The following is an 18802-nucleotide window of genomic DNA, read 5'->3' as shown; positions in this document are numbered from 1 at the left end:
CTAAGGGTCCATCAGTCTTGTTTATCTTTTTGAAAAACCAGCTCTTTGTTTCATTGATCCTTTGAATTGTTTTTTTTGGTCTCTATGTCATTTATTTCTGCTCTGATCTTTACTATTTCCTTCCTTCTACTTGCTCTGGGGTTTTCTTTTTGTTTGCTTTCTAATTCTTTAAGTTGTGAAGTTAGACAGTCAATTAGAAATTTTTCTTGTTTTTTGAGGTAGGCCTGTAGTGCTATGAACTTCCCTCTCAGAACTGCTTTCGCTGCATCCCATAGATTTTGTGTTGTTGTGTGTTCATTTTCATTGGTTTCCAGGAAGTTTTTAATTTCTTCCTTGATCTCCTCGGTGACCCATTCATTGTTTAATAACATGCTATTTAGCCTCCATGTGTTGAAATGTCTTTGCATGTTCTTGTTGCAATTGATTTTCATGCCACTGTGATCTGAGAAGATGCTTGATATGATTTCAATCTTCTTGAACTTGTAGAGATTTAGTTTGTGTCCTATCATGTGGTCTATCTTTGAGAATGTCCCATGTGCACTTGAGAAGAATGTGTATTCTGTAGTTTTGGGGTGTAATTCTCTGTAGATATCTATTAAATCCATTTGGTCTAGTGCTTCATTTAGAGTCTCTGTTTCCTTGCTAATTTTTTGCCTAGAGGATCTATCCAGTGCTGTCAACGGGGTGTTGAAGTCCCCAGCTATGATTGTCTTGTTGTCGATTTCTCCTTGGAAGTCCTCCAGAAGATTTTTAATATATTTTGGTGCTCTTATATTGGGTGCATATATGTTTATCAAGGTTATATCTTCCTGTTGGATAGATTCTTTCAATATTATATAGTGGCCTTCTTTGTCTCTAGTTATGGTCTTCATTTTGAAATCTATTTTATCAGATATGAGAATTGCTACCCCAGCTTTTTTTTTGCTTTCCATTTGCTTGGAAAATTTTTTTTTCATCCCTTCACTTTCAACTTATGCGAGTCTTTTGTTGAGAGGTGGGTCTCTTGTAAACAACATATAGATGAGTCATGCTTTCTTATCCAGTCAGCTACTCTCTGTCTTTTTATGGGAGCATTCAATCCATTTACGTTTAAGGTGATTATTGATATGTACTTATTTATTGCCATTTTTGTTTAGTGTGGTTCTATTTTTCTTCCCATTTCTACTGCTAATTACAGCAGTCCTTTTAACATTTCTTGCAGTGCTGGTTTGGTGCTAATGTATTCTCTTAGCCTTTTTTTTGTCTGGGAAGCTCTTTATTTGATCTTCTATTTTGAATGATAGCCTTGCTGAGTAGAGTAGTCTTGGATTCAGATTCTTGTTTTTCATGACTTTGATTACTTCATGCCATTCTCTTCTGGCCTGTAGTGTTTCTTGTGAGAAGTCAGCTGAGAGCCTTATGGGGTTCCCTTTGTAGGTAACCCGTTGCTTATCTCTTGCTGCTTTTAGGATTCTCTCTTTGTCTTTAATTTGTGGCATTTTAATTACTATGTGTGTTGGTGTGGGCCTGTTTGGGTTCTTCTTACTTGGGACTCTCTGTGCTTCTTGAACTTGAATGCCTTCTTCCTTCACTAAATTAGGGAAGTTTTCTGTCACTATTTTTTTTAATATATTTTCTATCCCTTGCTCATTTTCTTCTTCTTCGCGGACTCCTATGATGCGAATATTATTGCGTTTCCAGTTGTCCCATAGTTCTCTTAAGCTGTCTTCCTGTTTTTTAATAGTTTTTTCCTTTTGTTTTTCTGATTGGTTGATTTTTTCTACCCTGTCTTCTAATTCACTGATCCAGTCCTCAGCTTCCTCTACTCTGCTTTTTAAACCTTCCAATGTGTTTTTCATTTCTGATATGTCATTTTTTATCTCTTCGTGATGGTTTTTAATTTCCAGTTGGCTTATTTTCAGTGTCTCTATGTTTTTACTCATGCTGTTCAGCTTCCTCAAGATCATGGCTCTGAATTCTAGCTCTGTTAACATGCCTAATTGCTCCACATTGATCTCATCTTCGGTGGAGGTCTCTTGCTCTTTCATTTGGCTTCTGTTTCTGTGTTTCACCATTTTGGCTATCACTGTGGGCTTTGGAGCCTGTCAAGTTTTCCCTGTGGGTGTTGGTGTTCTGCTGTTTGTGGCTCCCTCTCCTGTGTTTAGATGAGCAAGGGAGGACCCACATTGAACACCACTGTCAAGTCTTACTTTCCTGGTTAAAGTTGCCAGCCCAGGAAAGGTACTGTTACCCTCTAGCTTTTTGCCTGGAGGCTAGCAGTCTTAGTTACTTGATGAGTTTTGGGTTGTCAGTTGATTGAAAAGCTCCCTCAGGTGCTCAGCACAAGGGGTTTTCCCGAGGGTGGGGCAGATGCTGGGTGTTAATGAGCCTCAATTAGCACTTCAATGGCCCACAGGGTGGGGTTGGATCTCCGAGGGAGGGGCTGCTGCCTCTCCCCAGAGCCCTGGGAAGGAGCAATATGGCCACAGTCCTGCGTGGCTGCACTCAGCCAAAGCTCTGAGCGCCCTCCAAACCCCGAGTGTCCCGACACAGTTCCAGTCCAGTCTGCCCTCCCTCTGCCAGAGCCCAAGGTGAGTGGCTGTGGCTGTTTCAGCCTCTGTCCGGCTCTGCGCTGTGGAGCCGCCTGGGAGTGTAACCCGAGGGCGCCGCTCCCAGCTAAGGCCGCTGCCGAGCTGCTGACCGTGGGCTCCCCGCCCCTGTCTCGCGCCTTCGCAAGCCTACCGGGATGGAGTCAGTGTCCCTCGTTGTATGGTCCTTGCAAGCTGCTTTTCTGTTGGTTTTTCCCGTCGATTTGTCTGTGTTATAGTTGTAATTCCAGTTTGATTCTGGGAGACGGTCTGTGTAGCTTCCGTTCACTCCGCCGCCATTTTTCCTCCCCCCAGACACTGTTTCAAGTAATCTCATGTGCATTACATAAAAATCCAATTCTTTCATTCCTACCACTCTATCAAAATAGCTTTTTTCAAGGCCATCAGGTAAACTACTCCTATATTGCCAAACTCCCTGTCCAGTTCTCTTCTTCAGCAACTTCACATATTGATTACTTCCTTTTTTATTATAGCTTTATTAAACTATAATTTATATGCCATAAAATTCAACCTTAAAATCCTTAAAAAGTGTTCAGTTGAGTGGTTTTTAGTATATTCACAGTTATACAACCACGATTTCCAGACCATTTCCATCACTCCAAAAAGAAACTCTTTACCTAATAGCAGTCACTCTTTGCTCCCAGCTTCTGGCAACCTTTAATCTATGTTCTGTTTCTATTGATTTGCCTATTTTGAATATTGTATATTCATGGATTTATACGAAGGCCATATATGGTTTTTTGTGACTGGTTTCCTCCACATAATGTTTCCAAGATTCACTAATGTTGTAACATGTGTCCGTACTTTATTTCTTTCTGTGGCAAAATAATATTCCATTGTATGGGTATACCACATTTTGTTTATTCATTCATCATTTGACGGGCATTTGGGTTTTTTTTAAACCGCATTTTGGCTATTAAGAATAATGTTGCCAGGAATATCTGTGTACAAGTTTTTCCGTGAATATGTTTTCAGTTCTCTTGGGTATATACCTAGAAGTAGAATTGCTGGATTATATGGTAAATCTGATTAACATTTTTGAGGACCTGTCAGACTGTTTCCAATTTCCATTTTACATGTGGACAGAATTCTAATTTCTTCACATTCTTGCCAACACTTGTTAATATCTGTGTTTTTTACTATAGCCATCCTAGTGGGTGTGAGTAGTATCTTACTGTGGTTTTTATTTGTATTTCTTTAGTGTCTAATGATGTTGAGCATCATTTCATATACTTATTGGCCATTTTTATATTTTTGTTGGAGAAATGTTTATTTAAATCCTTTACCCATTTTTAAATTGAGTTGTTTGTCTTTTTATTGTCAAGTTGTAAGAGTTCTTTATGTATTTTGGATATAAGCTCCTTATCAGATATATGATTTATAAATATTTTCCTCCAATCTGTGGGTTTTCTTTTTACTTTCTTGATTGGCCTTTGAAACATAAATGTTTTATTTTATTTTTTTAATTATTGTGGTAACATATACATAACATAAACTTTATCATTTGAACCATTTTAAATTCATTCATATTGTTGTACAACCATCACCACCATCCAATCTCGAGAACTGTTTTATCTTCCCCACCTGAAACTCTGTACTCATTAAACTAACTCCCCATTCTCCTCCTCCTAAACCCCAGCCACTGGCAACCACCATTCTATTTTCTGTCTCCATAAATTTGACTGCTCTAGGTACTTTACATAAGTGGTATCAAACATGTCCTCTTATGACTGGCTTATTTCACTTGGCATAATGTCTTCAAGGTTCATCCAGGTTGTAGCATTTGTCAGAATTTCCTTCCTGAATGGTATTTCATTGTAGGTACATAAACCAAATTTTGTTTATCCATTTGTTTATTGATGGGCACTTGGGTGACTTCCATCGTTGGGCTATTATGAATAATGCTGTTATGAATATGAGTGTGCAAATATTTGTTTTAATCCTTGCTTTCATTTATTTTGGGTATATACCCAGAAGTGAACTGCTGGATCATATAGTAATTCTGATTTTTTTTTTTTTTTTTTTTTTGAGGCATTGCCATATTGTTTTCCACAGTGGCCATACTATTTTACATAACCACCAACAGTGCACAAAGGTTCTAATTTCTCCACATCCTTGCCAACATTGGTTACTTCTTCTTTGTTTGGGGTTATTTTTATAATAGCCATTATAATGAAGTAGAATGCAAAAGTTTTAAATGAAGTTTTGATGAAGTTTAGTTTTTCTGTGTGTGTTTTTTTTATTTTTATATTGATTGTGCTTTTGATTTCATAGCTAAGAAACCATTGTCTAATTAAAGGTCATAGAGATTTACTGTTATGTTTTTTTCTAAATGTTTTATAGTGTTAGCTCTTACATTTAGGTGTATAATCCATTTTTTTATAGATTAATTTTTATAGATTGTGTGAGATAAGGGTACAACTCCATTCTTTTGCACGTGGATATCTAGTTATCTCAGTCCCATTTGCTGGAAAAGACTATTCTTTCCCCACTGAATAGTCTTGGTACCCTTGTCAAAAATCAACTGACCGTAAATGTAAAAGTTTATTTCTAGACTCCAGTACTATTTCACTGATCTTTAGACTATACTTATGCTTCAGTTCCTTCTTTTGGAAATACTTCCTTGACTTAACTTTCAGAATACCTCTCAATCTTGGTTCTCCCCCCATTATTGACAATTTCTTCTCAATCACCTTTGTTAGTCCCTCCTCGTCTTCCCAACCTGTAGTATCCCAGGATTCAGGCCTTACTACTTTAAAAAGATTTTTTTTAATGCCTACTCATCTCCTAGTTAATCTCTTCTAATCTAGTGAGTTTCATAAACATTCCCAGATTTATCTCTCTGTTCCAGAATCTTCATGAACACCAGGTTCCACATCTACTTAACATCCCCATTTGGATGTAAATAGGCATGACAGATTTGATATAGCCAAAACCAAGCTCCTAATCCTGCTCCTCAAGTCCCTGCCAAACCTGCTTTTCTTGTAGTCTTTCTTAACAGTAAATGGCAACTCCATCCTGGCAGCTGCTTGTGTCCAAATCCATAGACATTCTTGACTTCTTTTCTCTCACAACCAACATCTAGTCAATTAGTAAGTTCTGCCTACTCTACCTTTTTAAAAAAATCCTGAATTTTAACAGTATCCCTGTCTCCACTGCTGTCATCCTTTTCTAAGCCACCATGTTCTTTTGTCTGGGTGATTGTAGTAGTCTCCCTATTTCTACCCTTATCCTTCTTGTTTTGTTTTGTTTTGTTTTGTTTATCCTCACCCGAGCACACTTTCCCATTTTTTTGTTCAGGTAGAGTGGGAGGGAGAGAGAGGAACAGAGAGAGAGAGAGAAACATTGATGCGAAAGGAACACATCGAGTGGCTGCCACCCGCACGACCGACCAGGGCCGGGGACAAACTGCTACCGAGGTACGTGCCCTTAGCGGGAACCGAACCCGGGTCTCTCAGGACCGCAGGTCGACGCTCTAACCGCTGAGCCAAACTGGCCAGGGCTACCCTTATCCTTCTATAGTCTGTTCTCCCCATAGCAATCAGAGTAATCCTTATAAAATATGAATCAGATCATATCACTTCTCTGCTCACAACCTACCAGTGATTTTCTGTCTCAGGGTGAAAGACAAAGTGTTTATAAGGGCCTATAGAACCCTACTGAACTGGCACTCCCACAGACTTGCTATTCCTTCATACCAATTATGCTTCTACCTCAGGCTTTGCCTTTATTGTATGTTCTCTGACTGGAATACTTTTCTCTAGGAATTCTGAATAGCTTCTGTACTATTTCCTTCAGGTCTCTGCTTAGATGCCACTTTATCAATGAGGCCTTCCTATAACCTTTTATGAAATTTTAATAGCAACTGTAACATGATCACCAGGGACTTTATCTTTTCCCCTAACTTGAATTTCTCAGCAGAGTCCGTATCACACATGATATGTTATATATAGTTTCAGATTATAGAAACAGAATGCCTGTTTTGAATTTGGCTTTGCCACTTGCCATGAGTTTCTTAACCTGTCTGATCTTCAGTTTAATCAACAAAAAAGTTGAGATAATGATAGTATCTACCCAGTAGAGTTGTTATGAAAAATATGTGAGCTTACTTAATAAAATGTCAGATACATAATGTGTTCACTTAATGTTAACTATTATCCTCATCTTCATCATCATTTTAACTGTCTTCTCCTCCTACTAAAATAGACACTTCTCAAGATCAGGGAATTTGTTTCATTCACTGCTGCATCACTGGCACTGAGAACAGGGAGTGCCCTAGTGTGCAGTATGTTCTCAATAAGCATTTGTTGAAGAAACAAATTCCTGGAATAGCCCTGGAGGTAATGGTTCATATCCACTTTTGAAAGATTAGGAAATGCAGGCTTGAATAAATTCAGTGCCTAAAGTCTTTTGACTCCCAAGTACAAGGAAGTTAAGATTATTTTAACTATGCCACTTCCTCCTAAAATGAACTGTCTGGAAGAATGAGACCATTCTTAGGGGTCAGGGAGTTTCCTACAAAGCAGGTGTTCCTTAGATATATATAATTTAAACTGAAAACTAAATCTGAGTGGGAAAATCCTAAGGCATTTTAGGAAGTTAGGAAACACAAAAAGTTTAGTTCTTTATAAGAAAAGGGGTTTGTTTGTGTTTTTTATGTTTGTCCAGTGGGTGGTATAAACTGAAGAGCTAGTAGAACAGTTCCTTGGTTTCTGGAAAACAGTATAGATCTATCTTTTCTCTGGTGGTGATATGAGACATTTTCTTAGAAAAGGTGTTGCTTTCTAAGTCCTGAAAGTTCAGGTTTCTTTAACTACTTACAGATGCTAGGATATATGCTAATCCCTCAGGTTACAAAGGTTTTGTTGTTGTTGTTGTTGTTTTTATCCTCACCTGAGGACATTTCTCCATATTTCGTTCAGATAGAGTGGGAGGGAGAGAGCGGAAGAGAAAGAGAGAGAGAAACATCGACATGAAAGGGACACAACAAGTGGTTGCCACCAGCACAACCCAACCAGGGCCGGGGACAAACTGTAACCGAAGTACATGCCCTTAGCGGGAACCAAACCCGGGTCTCTCTGGACTGCAGGCCGACGCTCTAACCACTGAGCCAAACCGGCCAGGGCTACAAAGATTTATATATATAAAATTATTGTTCTCATGAAATTCACATTGTATAAAGGAAGACGTGTATACAGACAATTACAAACAATACTGGCAACATAATGTCATAGAAGTATGCACTTAGAAGTGTGGGTTCCATGGGCAGATGATGGAAAGGCAGATAAAGAAATTTTTACAGAGGCATTAACATTTGACTTAAGTCTTTAAGAATTAAGTCTGAGTCCACCCAGTAGATGTGAGAGGGCAGATCAGGAAGAGCCTTGGTGGCCTTGTCAACAGATTGGATTTTATTCTTTAGGCATAATGGGGAACTTGGGGAAGAACAGAAGGACACAGTCAAAGTAACTTTAACATGATGTATAAAATATATTTGAGATAGTGGAGGAGGTAAGAAACATTTCCAATTTGAGTCACAGGGTCAATTAAAGTGTTCCTTGCCCAATTGTCTTTTCAAAGGGAACAAAGTGCTTTCAGGGAGGTAGGGAATAGATATAGAACAGATGTGTCTCCCCACCACCATCCAGAAAGTGTCTTTTTTATCTCACCCACCTTCTTGTTGCTGCACTGTTTTGGAGGATTCCTGTTCCTCAGTTGATTCTTCTGTTAAGTGAGGTGATCCATTAGGTCATCAAAAGTGGCTAGAAAATTGGGAACCTATGAATTAGTTTCTATGATTCTCCCTTCTACTTGTTATGTAACATCAGTGAATCTTTATCCTTCTTCTTCTTTTTTTTTTTTCTTTATTGATTTTAGAGAAGAAGGAAGAGGGAGAGAGAGATAGAAACATCAATGATGAGAGAGCATCAATTGGTTGCCTCCAGCATGCCCCCCACTGGGGACCTGGCCCACAACCTGGGCATGTGTCCTGACCGGAAATCGAACCGGCAACCTCTTGGTGCATGGGTGGACGCTCAACCACTGAGCCACACCGGCTGGGCAACATCAGTGAGTCTTTAAAAGGGAGAGAAAAGAAAGTGGAGGTGAGCTCATGGGCCCAGGTGGTTGGACTTTCCATAGAAAAGAAAGGCTGTGGGCCCATCCATGTATGGCCTGGAAGGCAGTGTAGTCTCTGACGAATAGGAAAGGAGTACTCTGAACTTTATACTACTTCTACTGTGTCTCACTTGGATCCTTCTGGAAGTGTCCATTGCCTTTGGAATACTGTTCTGGATTTGACAGATAATCAGGCCTGAGTTGGAGTCATGGTTTTATTATCCAGATCCTGGTGACTTCTGTTAGGGCAGTGGTCAGTTGATGATCCCAGTTCTATAGCCATTGAACATCTTGGTCCTGGCCTTAACTCCAGACCTTAACATGGCCTAACTTAACCTAGGCTCTGAGAAAATAGGCCAGGGCTTTCTGGGCAAATGCATGGGCCAACCCTGCATTAAAATGGAAAGGGCTCAGCCACCAGGTCTTTGGGATTTGAGGACTTATCCAGATCTAGAGTGAGCTCATATACCTTCTGAGGAAGGAACAAACTCACTATGCTCAGCCAGCTTAGATAGCCTGTTAGGGTGGCCCTTGGTAACAGAGCTGGTATTGTGGTCCTGGTGGCCCTGACCCTGCATGCAGGCTGCTTTGGAAAGGGTAAAAGGGTGACTGGAATCTCCAGGCAGACTGTCCTTTTGTTTAGTAGCCAGATCCAGTATGTTCCAAACTAAAAGGAGGGCCCAGCAATATAGGATTCTGGGAGCTGGGCTCTGTGAACTGCCTAGTTGTTCAGAGCATCTCTCCCTCTCCTCCATGTCCCTTGAGGTTTAGCTGGCATTTTCTTTGGGTTCCCTGCTATAGGATTGAATCTACTAACCTCTCTGCCCTTATTTTCTGCTCTTTCTCCTTGCAGAAGGAAAGCGAGGAGCCGTTCAGGTTGTGCCTCTGGCCTTTTGGGGCCTTTTTGTTGTCTATTCTCTACCCCTCTCTCCTGGGCATGGTATATGTGTGTATTCATGCGCACATCATCTGTGCCTCTGAGCTTTGGCTGTGCAGATAGTCTGTTTTTCCTGAAAGCAGTTTGTGTGCATGCTTCATGCTTGTATGTGCTCCTGCAGACATTCCTGGAGCACAGGTGAGAATGTGTGTGCCAGCATGGTACACATTCAATGTAGCATGTGTGTGCTTATACTTGTATTCAGTTTGACTCCCCCAGACACTGATTGTCCTCCTCCTCTCCTACTTTGCACAGTGTGTTTTTTTCCTACTTGTTGCTGCAGCCTGGCATATGCTGTAAACCCTTTCTGAGCCCAGCATGCATAGGCACTTTGTATTTGAGAGCAGGAGTTGCTGCAGGCATTTTGTGCCTCTTGCCTGGGGCCCTAAGTGTGACCATGCTGCTGAACAGATTTCGTGGCCTCTTTGTGAGCCCAAGCTTCCACAGATTTGTGGTGTGGTCCCCTGATGCCATGTGAATGCATACCATACAAATGCTCTGTGTCTGCAAGCACTGGTTCTTGAAGACTATGAGGGTTTGCTTTGCCTGTGATTCAGGCCCTAGTGAATACTTGAATCCTCTCCCAAATGGGTGTGCGCACGTGTTCTATAGCCCTCTATAGAGAAGGATTCGTGCTCACCTTGTATTTCCCTCAGGCACAAGTTGTGTTTATGAATGTACCTCTTGTGGGTACTTTGTCTAGAACTCCTTTCAAATCCCTGGCCCTCCTTCAGTGCCCAGTGTGTGCATGCTATATGCTGTGTCTGCTGGCTTCTGCAGACCCATTGTATCCTCTAAGCACAGGAAATGTGTATGTTCTGACCCAGTGAACCCTGGCCCACAAAGACTTTTTGTGACTTTGTTTCCTTAAGCCCAGTGGTTTCTGGCAAGCATTTAATTCTAGGTAGGAAATAAAAATCTGCTCAGTACAGTAACTGTTTCCAAAGGGAATAGAAGTTCTGGTTGGTAGGATCTGGGGATTTAGGGATAGCTGCCACTCACAAACAGCCTTAGGAGACCTGTTTCAACCACTTCTGGCTGCATTTTGGGACTGTCCCTTTCTTTACCAGTATCCTACCCTCAGAACCAAGGCAGGAGGCAGATAGGCTTGATTAGAGCACAGATAACCTGAGAAGGGTTTTACTGAGATGAGCCCTAAATCCAAAGTTCATTTTGAGCCTACTGCTGACCTACGGTAGTTCTTGCCAACTTTTACATCACCCATTAACCTTGTCCTACTTCTCCCTGTTTTACTCCTTCTTGTCTCATTCAGTCTATAATTCTATTATTAGCTCTCCTAAATCTTCACCCCCTGTCCAAAGCAACTTACTCCTGCCTCTTTTGTACTGGAGCTCATTTGCTCTGGGATAGTTATGGAAGCCCAGGTTTCAGGTGGCAGGAAAATTGGTGGTGGTAGAGGGGAACAGGTAGGGCAGGAAACCCCAGACCTACTAGCACTAGGTCCCTTGAACCTAAACATTATTTATCATTGGTTCTATGGAGAGCCCTGGCAACTTTGGCACTCTTTGTACACTGCCTGAAGGATTTGCTTTTGTTTTTGTTGTTGTTGCAGAAACCTTTAACAATTGTTTTCGACTTGTTCCTTTCTTGACTTATTTGGTGCCTCTATGATCAACTTCTTTTTTTTTTTTTTTTTTTTTTTTATCCTCACCCGAGGACATTTTTGTTCAGGTAGAGTGGGAGGGAGAGTGAGAGAAAGAAACATCGACGTGAAAGGATCACATCGAGTGGCTGCCACCCGCACGACCGACCAGGGCCGGGGACAAACTGCAACCGAGGCACACGCCCTTAGCGGGAACCGAACCCGGGTCTCTCTCGACCGCAGGCCGACGCTCTAACCGCTGAGCCAAACCGGCCAGGGATGATCAACTTCTTATTAGAGAACTCATAGAATTCACCAGAGTGATAATCCAAGTGTCTAATCTGTCCTGGATTCTCTGGTAATATAGAATTGATCAAATGTAGAGTGTACTCAGTGTCAATGAGTTCAGGCTTCAAGGAACCTAAGCCAACTCAAATCGCAAGATGAGACAGGAATTTAGAAAGACCAGATCTGACTCTGGGGCAGCCAAAGGAATTTAGGAATATAACTTGAAGAAGACCAGCCTCTATGTGAAGTTGTCTTTTTGCTGTAGTGAGGCCTGGAAGCCCAAGTTCAACCCTTTCCCAGCTTTGGTTACTGTTACATATACTGATGGGTTGTGTGAGGGGAATATAAGTTCTGGCAGCTCTCATAGTCCCAGTGGGCATTAGCCTTGGGATCTCAGTGAGCTTAGCCTTGTGTCCTTCCTATTCACTGGAGATAGGGGAGATGAAGTAGTGCTCATTTTAGCAGTCTTCTTGTTGCCTTTGGCTAATCAGGGCATTGGCTTAGACCTCAGCCTAGCTATGTCTCCACGTGGTATATGTGACCTACACTTCTGTGAGCTTTTTACTTTACTGCTCACTGCCTGACGAAAGAACGATCACAGTCTCTCTTCTTTCCTAGGATCTAATTTTTTTTTCTATCTGTTTTTAAAGATTCCAGATGATGGCGACTCCTCTATGCCCCAGTGGCTCCCAGAAGGGTAAGTGATTCTCTACAAAGTTTCTGTGGATTTTGTAGACTCTCATGCTGCTTTTAGCTTTTCCCCTGGGAAACAGGAGAAACAGCTTCATATGCTTGGTCCTGGGGAAGGAAGATGTTCCACTGGAGATTAACTGGGTCTCTGGGGCAGAGGAGAGAACTCTGCAAACTCATTACTTAGAGGGAGAAGAGAGAGCTTTGCAAAGTGATTCCCTGGAGCAGGGGAAGGAGCTTTAGGGCCTTCCCCATTTTTGCTTCTGGAATTTCTGATCCATGGTATCATAGCAGTGATATACTCTTTAGGTAGAAGAATAAGGAAACCAGAAAAATACCTGCATTAGAAGAGTTTCTTTCCATTCCATTGTTGATAGCATAGCTGATTAGACTTCTCCCTGGGCTCTGTCCTGCTGCAGCTGTTGTGAGTCTCCTACTTATTCCATTTCACTCGTCAAGACAGAAGTAGAATCCCTTATGAGCTCTCTGTGTTCTGTCTGTGCTTCTTGTCTGTGAGTTTCAGACCTATATGATTGCAGCAAAGAGTCATTTTAAGCTGCTCAACTGTTGCTTATAACTAATGGACTGTTCCTAAGGGAGAAAAGAGTTTAACTGCCTCTGTATCATCACCCTCCCCCCCCCCCCCCCCAACACACACATTTACTGCCAATTATTAGTCAGGATCATTCTTCTTTCCTTATCCCACTATGATCTTCTGATATTGGAATTCTCAATGGCTGTCTCCTCTCCCTCATGACCAGGGGGGAAAAAGATCAGATCTTTAATTTATTTACTATATTTTTACAAGCTCCTCTTCCTAATGATTTGTCTTTCAAATCAAGAGTTAATCATGTGAATGAATTACTCTTTCTTCTTTTGTCAGAAGCTCATCTATGTTGCAAAAAACTTCTTGGGTTAAGTGGTGTATATTATAGTTTTTAGAATTAGCCACAAACTCATGATACCAGTTGCTTCTTCTTCAAGGTTTTAGCTTTTTTCCCTCTAATAATGGTAAAATACATGCATGCCAATGGAACATAACTGAGCTATTTTTAAATGGAGCCATGCACTGATTTTCTAAATGCCTCCTGTTGTTGTCTTTCCTCCCTTTAGCTCAGTCCTTGGAGGCTGACACAAGTTTAGAACTTCCCTAGTCTCATTGAAAGCAAAGTTCACTGCCTCTACTGAGAAGCTACTTTATTAGAAATCAACATATTAGGTTGCCTGTTCCAACTCCTGGCCTTGACCCAATTTATGGCTTCATTTTTTGCATATATTGCTGGCAGTACCTACTTATTATCCTCCTGAGATATATCTCTTTTCAGACTAGCTGTGGTGTACACCCCAGCTGCCCCACCTTGCCTACCTTATCGCTCTCATTAAAACCAAGTACATGAGTTCTTTTCATTGAAGCTCAGAATGGCAGCTTCTAAAAGGTCAGAAATTTTGTAGTTCTTCCCCCTCATTTTATAAAAGTGACACCAAGATCGTAAAAGAGGAGGGAATTTTGGCAGAGGACATGTAGAGAGTTAGTAGAAGAATTGGGGATAAATCTGAGTTATCTCAATGTTACAATGGTGTTCTTTTTGTTATATTCTCTGTATTTTTATTTGACATTGCTATGGAATAACAGGCAAAGAACAATAAAATTAATAAGCATTGAAAAGGTATAGAAATCTCCTATTGCTCCAGTTATAATTTTTTTCCTGATCCCTATTGATGTGTCCATAGGGCTAGACCAAACACTCAGAATCCTTTTGCTAGCGTAGCTGATTAGACTTCTCCCTGGGCTCTGTCCTGCTGCAGCTGTTGTGAGTCACCTACTTATTACATTTCACTCCATTTTTTTTTTTTATAAATGGTCTTTTTCCCCCCTTTAAATGATCTTTTAGAAGTCTCCCATCTCACCTCCTCTGCCTCCACTTTATTATGTGGGCTCCTCCTTCCATGGAGACCTTTTTGCTTCAGGAGGCTTACATAGATAGTTACTCTTTTACTCAGGATGGAGAAGATCTTCTTGTACATGTCATTGTTTGGTAGTTTTGCTCACGTAGGCAGCAGCTCTTCTGTAGAGCTATTCCTATGGGCTCTGTTCTAGCACAGGCCAAGACTTATTTTGGGGGAGCAGTGTCTTAGTGTGGAGAACAGCCCTCTTAACCATCAATTCCTACGTTACCTTATAGAGCAAAGGTGCCTTGAATTGTCACTATGGGAGAAAAGAGCTCTAGGTCCTTGGCTAAAACCATAGAAGGAGACAGGTAGGGGCACTCTGAGAGCAAATCCCATTGCTCATCATCCCATGGCTTTATTTCCCTCACTTTCTGTCTTCTTTACCCATCTCAAAGGCATGTCTTTCTCTGGAGAGAGGGTGAGCAAGGAGATGGACAAGACTGAAGTAATGACATATTTTCTTCCCTCCTCAGTCCAGCTGGAGGGCTCTATGGCATTGACAGCATGCCAGATCTACGCAGAAAGAAGCCACTGCCACTTGTCAGCGATTTGGTGAGTGAGACTTGTGCAGAATTAGGCTGTATCCTTGGGGTATCCCCCATTGGGCCCTGGCAAGCTATCAGAACTGGTAGTGGTCCATTTAGTGACAAGTATTGGTCTGAAGACCAATCATTTAAAGACTTACTGAGACTTAGTGAAACATCAGTGACATTTTGTTTTACTTCACTCCCTGTTGAGAGCCTGAGGTTCTTCATAAGCTCAAACTCCCACGTGGAACATTTATAGCTTGGGCTCTCAAAGCTGGGCTCCCTGGTTGTCTTCTAGGTATCTAGTTCTTCTAGGTATCTCTACAGCTATTGTTGATGACTTAGAAGGAAAACTGCCTCTAGCTCTTCCCTAGATAATTGAGTTTAGTATGTGATGAGCATGGCTGGTACAACTTCTTCTTAGAGGTCAAGTGACCGTCTCCTCCCAAGTCATAGGCTTTCTAGACTATCTATGTGCCCCTAGTTCTTAACTCAGTGTCTGGCACTGAGAGGTAATGATAAAAATTTGTAGAATTGAGTTGAAACGGGTTTAGGAGTTAAAGTTGATCTCAGGACCTCCAGGATGATCAGAAACTTCCATTTTGGGTCATACTTCCTGAAGCAGGATCAGCTCAAAGAATTTTTCATAGCAGTGTGGATAGTGGGGCTCGAGTGGAGCCCCGGCTCTCCCAGAGCTCTAAAGCTAGGTGTTCGACAAGACTTGAACCCTTTTTCTTACTACCATTTCTGCTCCTATTTTCCTCTCCCTATTCAGTCTATTTTTCTATCCACCTCTTTTCCCATTTCTCCTCCATTTTTTTGCTGTTACCCCCCACCCCCATCAGTATCTTTCTCCTTAGTTGGCTGAATGGAACAATCCTCTGCCATTTTCTCTTAATCATTTTTTCTTTCCTTTCTTTCTTTCCTACTGTTTGTGTATCTTCTCCTTTCTCTTTTTCCTCCTTTCTGATGCACCTGTTTTTCTTCTAACTCTTCATCAAGCTCGTTGGATGAAGATAAATTCTGATGTCATCTCTTCTTTATTACCTTCTTTCATTATCTTCTGCCTTTGCTTTTTTTCTTTCTCCTTTCTTTTCTCCCTATTTTTTTTCTCATCCTCTATTCCCTTTTGCCCACCACCTCCTCTTTGCTTAACTGGTTGGATAGCAGTGTCTTATTCATTTCTTATTTTCTCTCCTCCATCTTTTAACCTTGCCTATATTTCACTTTCTGGCATAACTCTTCTTAAAGCAGAAACTCTAGGCCTTGGGCCCTGGCCAGATGTTTGAATTGAAGACAATTTTTAGTGAATAGAAGCAGAGAGTTTGGGAACATGTTCCCTACATTGGACTATAGGGAAGAACCTCTCAGTTGCCTCTAATGGTGTTTGTTGTTGTTGCTGTTGTTTATGCCCTTGGGGGAGCTTTAACATCATGTTGTTCCTTTTTTTGCTTTCCTCTGCATAGGCAATGGTGAGTGTCTTCAGAGCCTCTTTCTAACCTCTATAAGAGTCCAGATCTCAAACCACCTGGCCCCTCCTAACTGTTTCTCCTGCTTAGACTGATATTTTAATTCTGTGTGCCTAGTGTCCACTGCATTAGGGAAACCATATGCCTCTCCATGGGCTGCCCCTAAAGCTTGGGCTTGGCATATGTGGGGCCCCTCTATACAAGAGCCTGGCTAGCAGGGTAGCCCTAGCTCTCATATGTAACCCCGTGCCCTGCTTGATTTGACTGAGGGTGCATTGCCTCTTTCACTTGCCTAACACCCTGCTCATCTGAGCTGCTGACCTCTACAGCCATCTAGGATTGTGTGGGCATGGTGTGGTGCCAGGGGGTAGATGATAGCATGGAATCGTTCTCAGGGATGGTTCTTAAATGTAATTCTGACAGAGTTGTGTGTTTATTCTTAATGACCTACTTGCTACTGTAATTCTGAACTTTTCATTTTTCTTTGTCTTGCTATAAACAAGGGGTACGATAACTAAAAATAGTGAAGGAAAGAGAAACTCTGGATGATAGGTACCCTGAGAGAAGTGCTGTCCTAATATTGTTAGAACAGTCCTCTGAGGGCCTTGGATTTTGGATCTTAACCTGAGATACTGTTATCTATTATCTCTGGGCAGTCCCTGTGGAAAATTATGGTAAAAATATAAGGCAGTAAGTTATAGTTAGTTTTCTTTGGTCACTGAAACTCCTTTCCCAGGACTTTGCCAGTCCTTGGTGGTAGCCAGGACTGACAGCACGTCTTCTCTTATAGTCATTGGTCCAGTCCCGGAAGGCAGGGATTACTTCTGCAATGGCTACCCGCACCTCTCTCAAGGATGAAGAGCTGGTAAGTGACCCATGGGCTTTCATGAATCCACTGGTCTAAAGATCTGGCCGTCCACTGGTGATCACCTCTATAGCCATACTAATTGGGAATTCAAGAGTGTTGGGCATACACTGTTAGTGGAACAATTGGATACCAACTTTCACACTGGGAGAGGCAAGGGTCCAGGCCAGGGGTAAGCCCAAGTCTCATGTGGGAGAATGTGACCACTGAACTCGGGATATTATAGTGGGCCTAGTACCTTATGGTTCCCAAGAAAGCTTGAATGCTGGGACAAGGCTCAGACCCAGTATTCAGGTCAGACCTGTCTTGCATAACCAGGAGCACATGACATTTAGGGGCTTCTTTCTGCCAGGCTGGGCTATGCACTGAGCCAGTCTAGAGCATCTTCTCTACTACCAGAGGAGAAACCAGGGTCTTACTTGCCCTACAGAGTCTCAGTTCTGGTATCTCTCAGGAGAGACCTAAAGTCATTGGTGGGTAATGGGGTATGTGTCTTTCAGAAATCCCATGTGTATAAGAAAACCCTGCAAGCCTTAATCTACCCCATCTCATGCACCACACCCCACAACTTTGAAGTCTGGAGTGCGACTACCCCGACCTACTGCTATGAGTGTGAAGGCCTGCTCTGGGGCATTGCCCGGCAGGGCATGCGCTGCAGCGAGTGTGGAGTCAAGTGCCATGATAAGTGCCAGGACCTGCTCAATGCCGACTGCCTACAGCGTGAGTGCTCCTGTGGGATGAGGGGTGGGGAGCACATGCAGCAGGGCATTTCCAAAGTAACCTGTCAACCAAGAGCTAGGATGGCTGTCTACCTGATTCTGAAGCTCTTTCCTTTTCAGAGAATATAGGGTCCCGAGTCAAAGGACATTGCCTTTCCAAATAACAGGTTTTATAGCATTCTCTTAAGCACCTTTAGGAAGAATTCTTTGAGCTTTCTATGGCCCTTTAGTGGAACTAGAATCTCTTCAGGATTCAGATGATCCCAGAGTCTGTGCTTGCTAGTGTACACACCAGTGGTCACAGTGCCCAAATAGCTAGAGCATGTTTAATTGGGGACCAAAACTAATGAGGAAAGAGAATTCTGTGAGGTTTCAGGCCTCAGAGAGGAACTTCCTGAGGTCTAGATCCTAGGATCCAGGGAAGGCAGCATTTATAGATGCAGCTTTCAGACAACAGTGCCAGGAACAGAAGTTTCAAATGGATCAGACAGAAGTCCTGGAAGAGAATGTGCCTGAAACCCAAGGCCCTGACTAAATATGTGATTTGTGCTGCCATTATGGAGTGGAGGAGAGAGGAGCAGGAAAAAACAAATTTGTCTTGTTTCTGTTTTGGAAGTGGTAGCACTCCAAGTTCTTGTCTCCTTGCTGTGCTCCTGCTGGACCCAGGGGTGGGGATGTGGGAAAGTATTTTGCCACCCCTCCAGGTCTCCCAGGTGTCACTCAGAAACAAGCCATAGAAACAAAAGCTTTAAGGATTATGGTAGGAGAAAGGAAGGTCACCTTTAGACTCATGGCCTTTTATTATCTCAAGGAAAATTATGTGACATAAAAGGGGCCTAGAGAGAGCCCTCCAGGAATTGTTCACTTAAAATGTCCTTCTTTGAAAACATAGGCAGTAGAATTTCTCATGGCATTATTTTTACTGACACATCGCATGCAAGGTAAACAAAAGGAAAAATAAACAAATGGGACTACATCACACTAAAATGTTTTTTGCACAGCAAAGGAAACCATCAACAAAATGAAAAGAAAACCCACTGAATAGGAGA

General features: G+C 41.9%; 1 protein-coding gene across 4 annotated transcripts in view; it reads left to right on the top strand.

Moving 5' to 3' along the window:
- UNC13B (unc-13 homolog B) overlaps positions 1-18802 on the top strand; it is a 260259-nt gene that overhangs the window by 200742 nt on the left and 40715 nt on the right. For 3 of the 4 annotated variants that reach the window (XM_036260527.1, XM_036260526.1, XM_036260525.1), the window contains exons 11-14: positions 12184-12230; positions 14647-14725; positions 16960-17034; positions 17535-17754. In XM_036260527.1, the coding sequence (XP_036116420.1) occupies positions 12184-12230; positions 14647-14725; positions 16960-17034; positions 17535-17754 (421 nt within the window). Of the gene's footprint in view, positions 1-9558; positions 9582-12183; positions 12231-14646; positions 14726-16959; positions 17035-17534; positions 17755-18802 lie in introns of all 4 variants that reach the window. The other variant, XM_036260524.1, reaches the window with a different exon arrangement.

This window comes from Molossus molossus, unplaced genomic scaffold, assembly GCF_014108415.1.
Source record: "Molossus molossus isolate mMolMol1 unplaced genomic scaffold, mMolMol1.p scaffold_m16_p_14, whole genome shotgun sequence".
NCBI classification, from domain to species: domain Eukaryota; kingdom Metazoa; phylum Chordata; class Mammalia; order Chiroptera; family Molossidae; genus Molossus; species Molossus molossus.
This window is presented reverse-complemented; position numbering and strand designations above follow the sequence as displayed.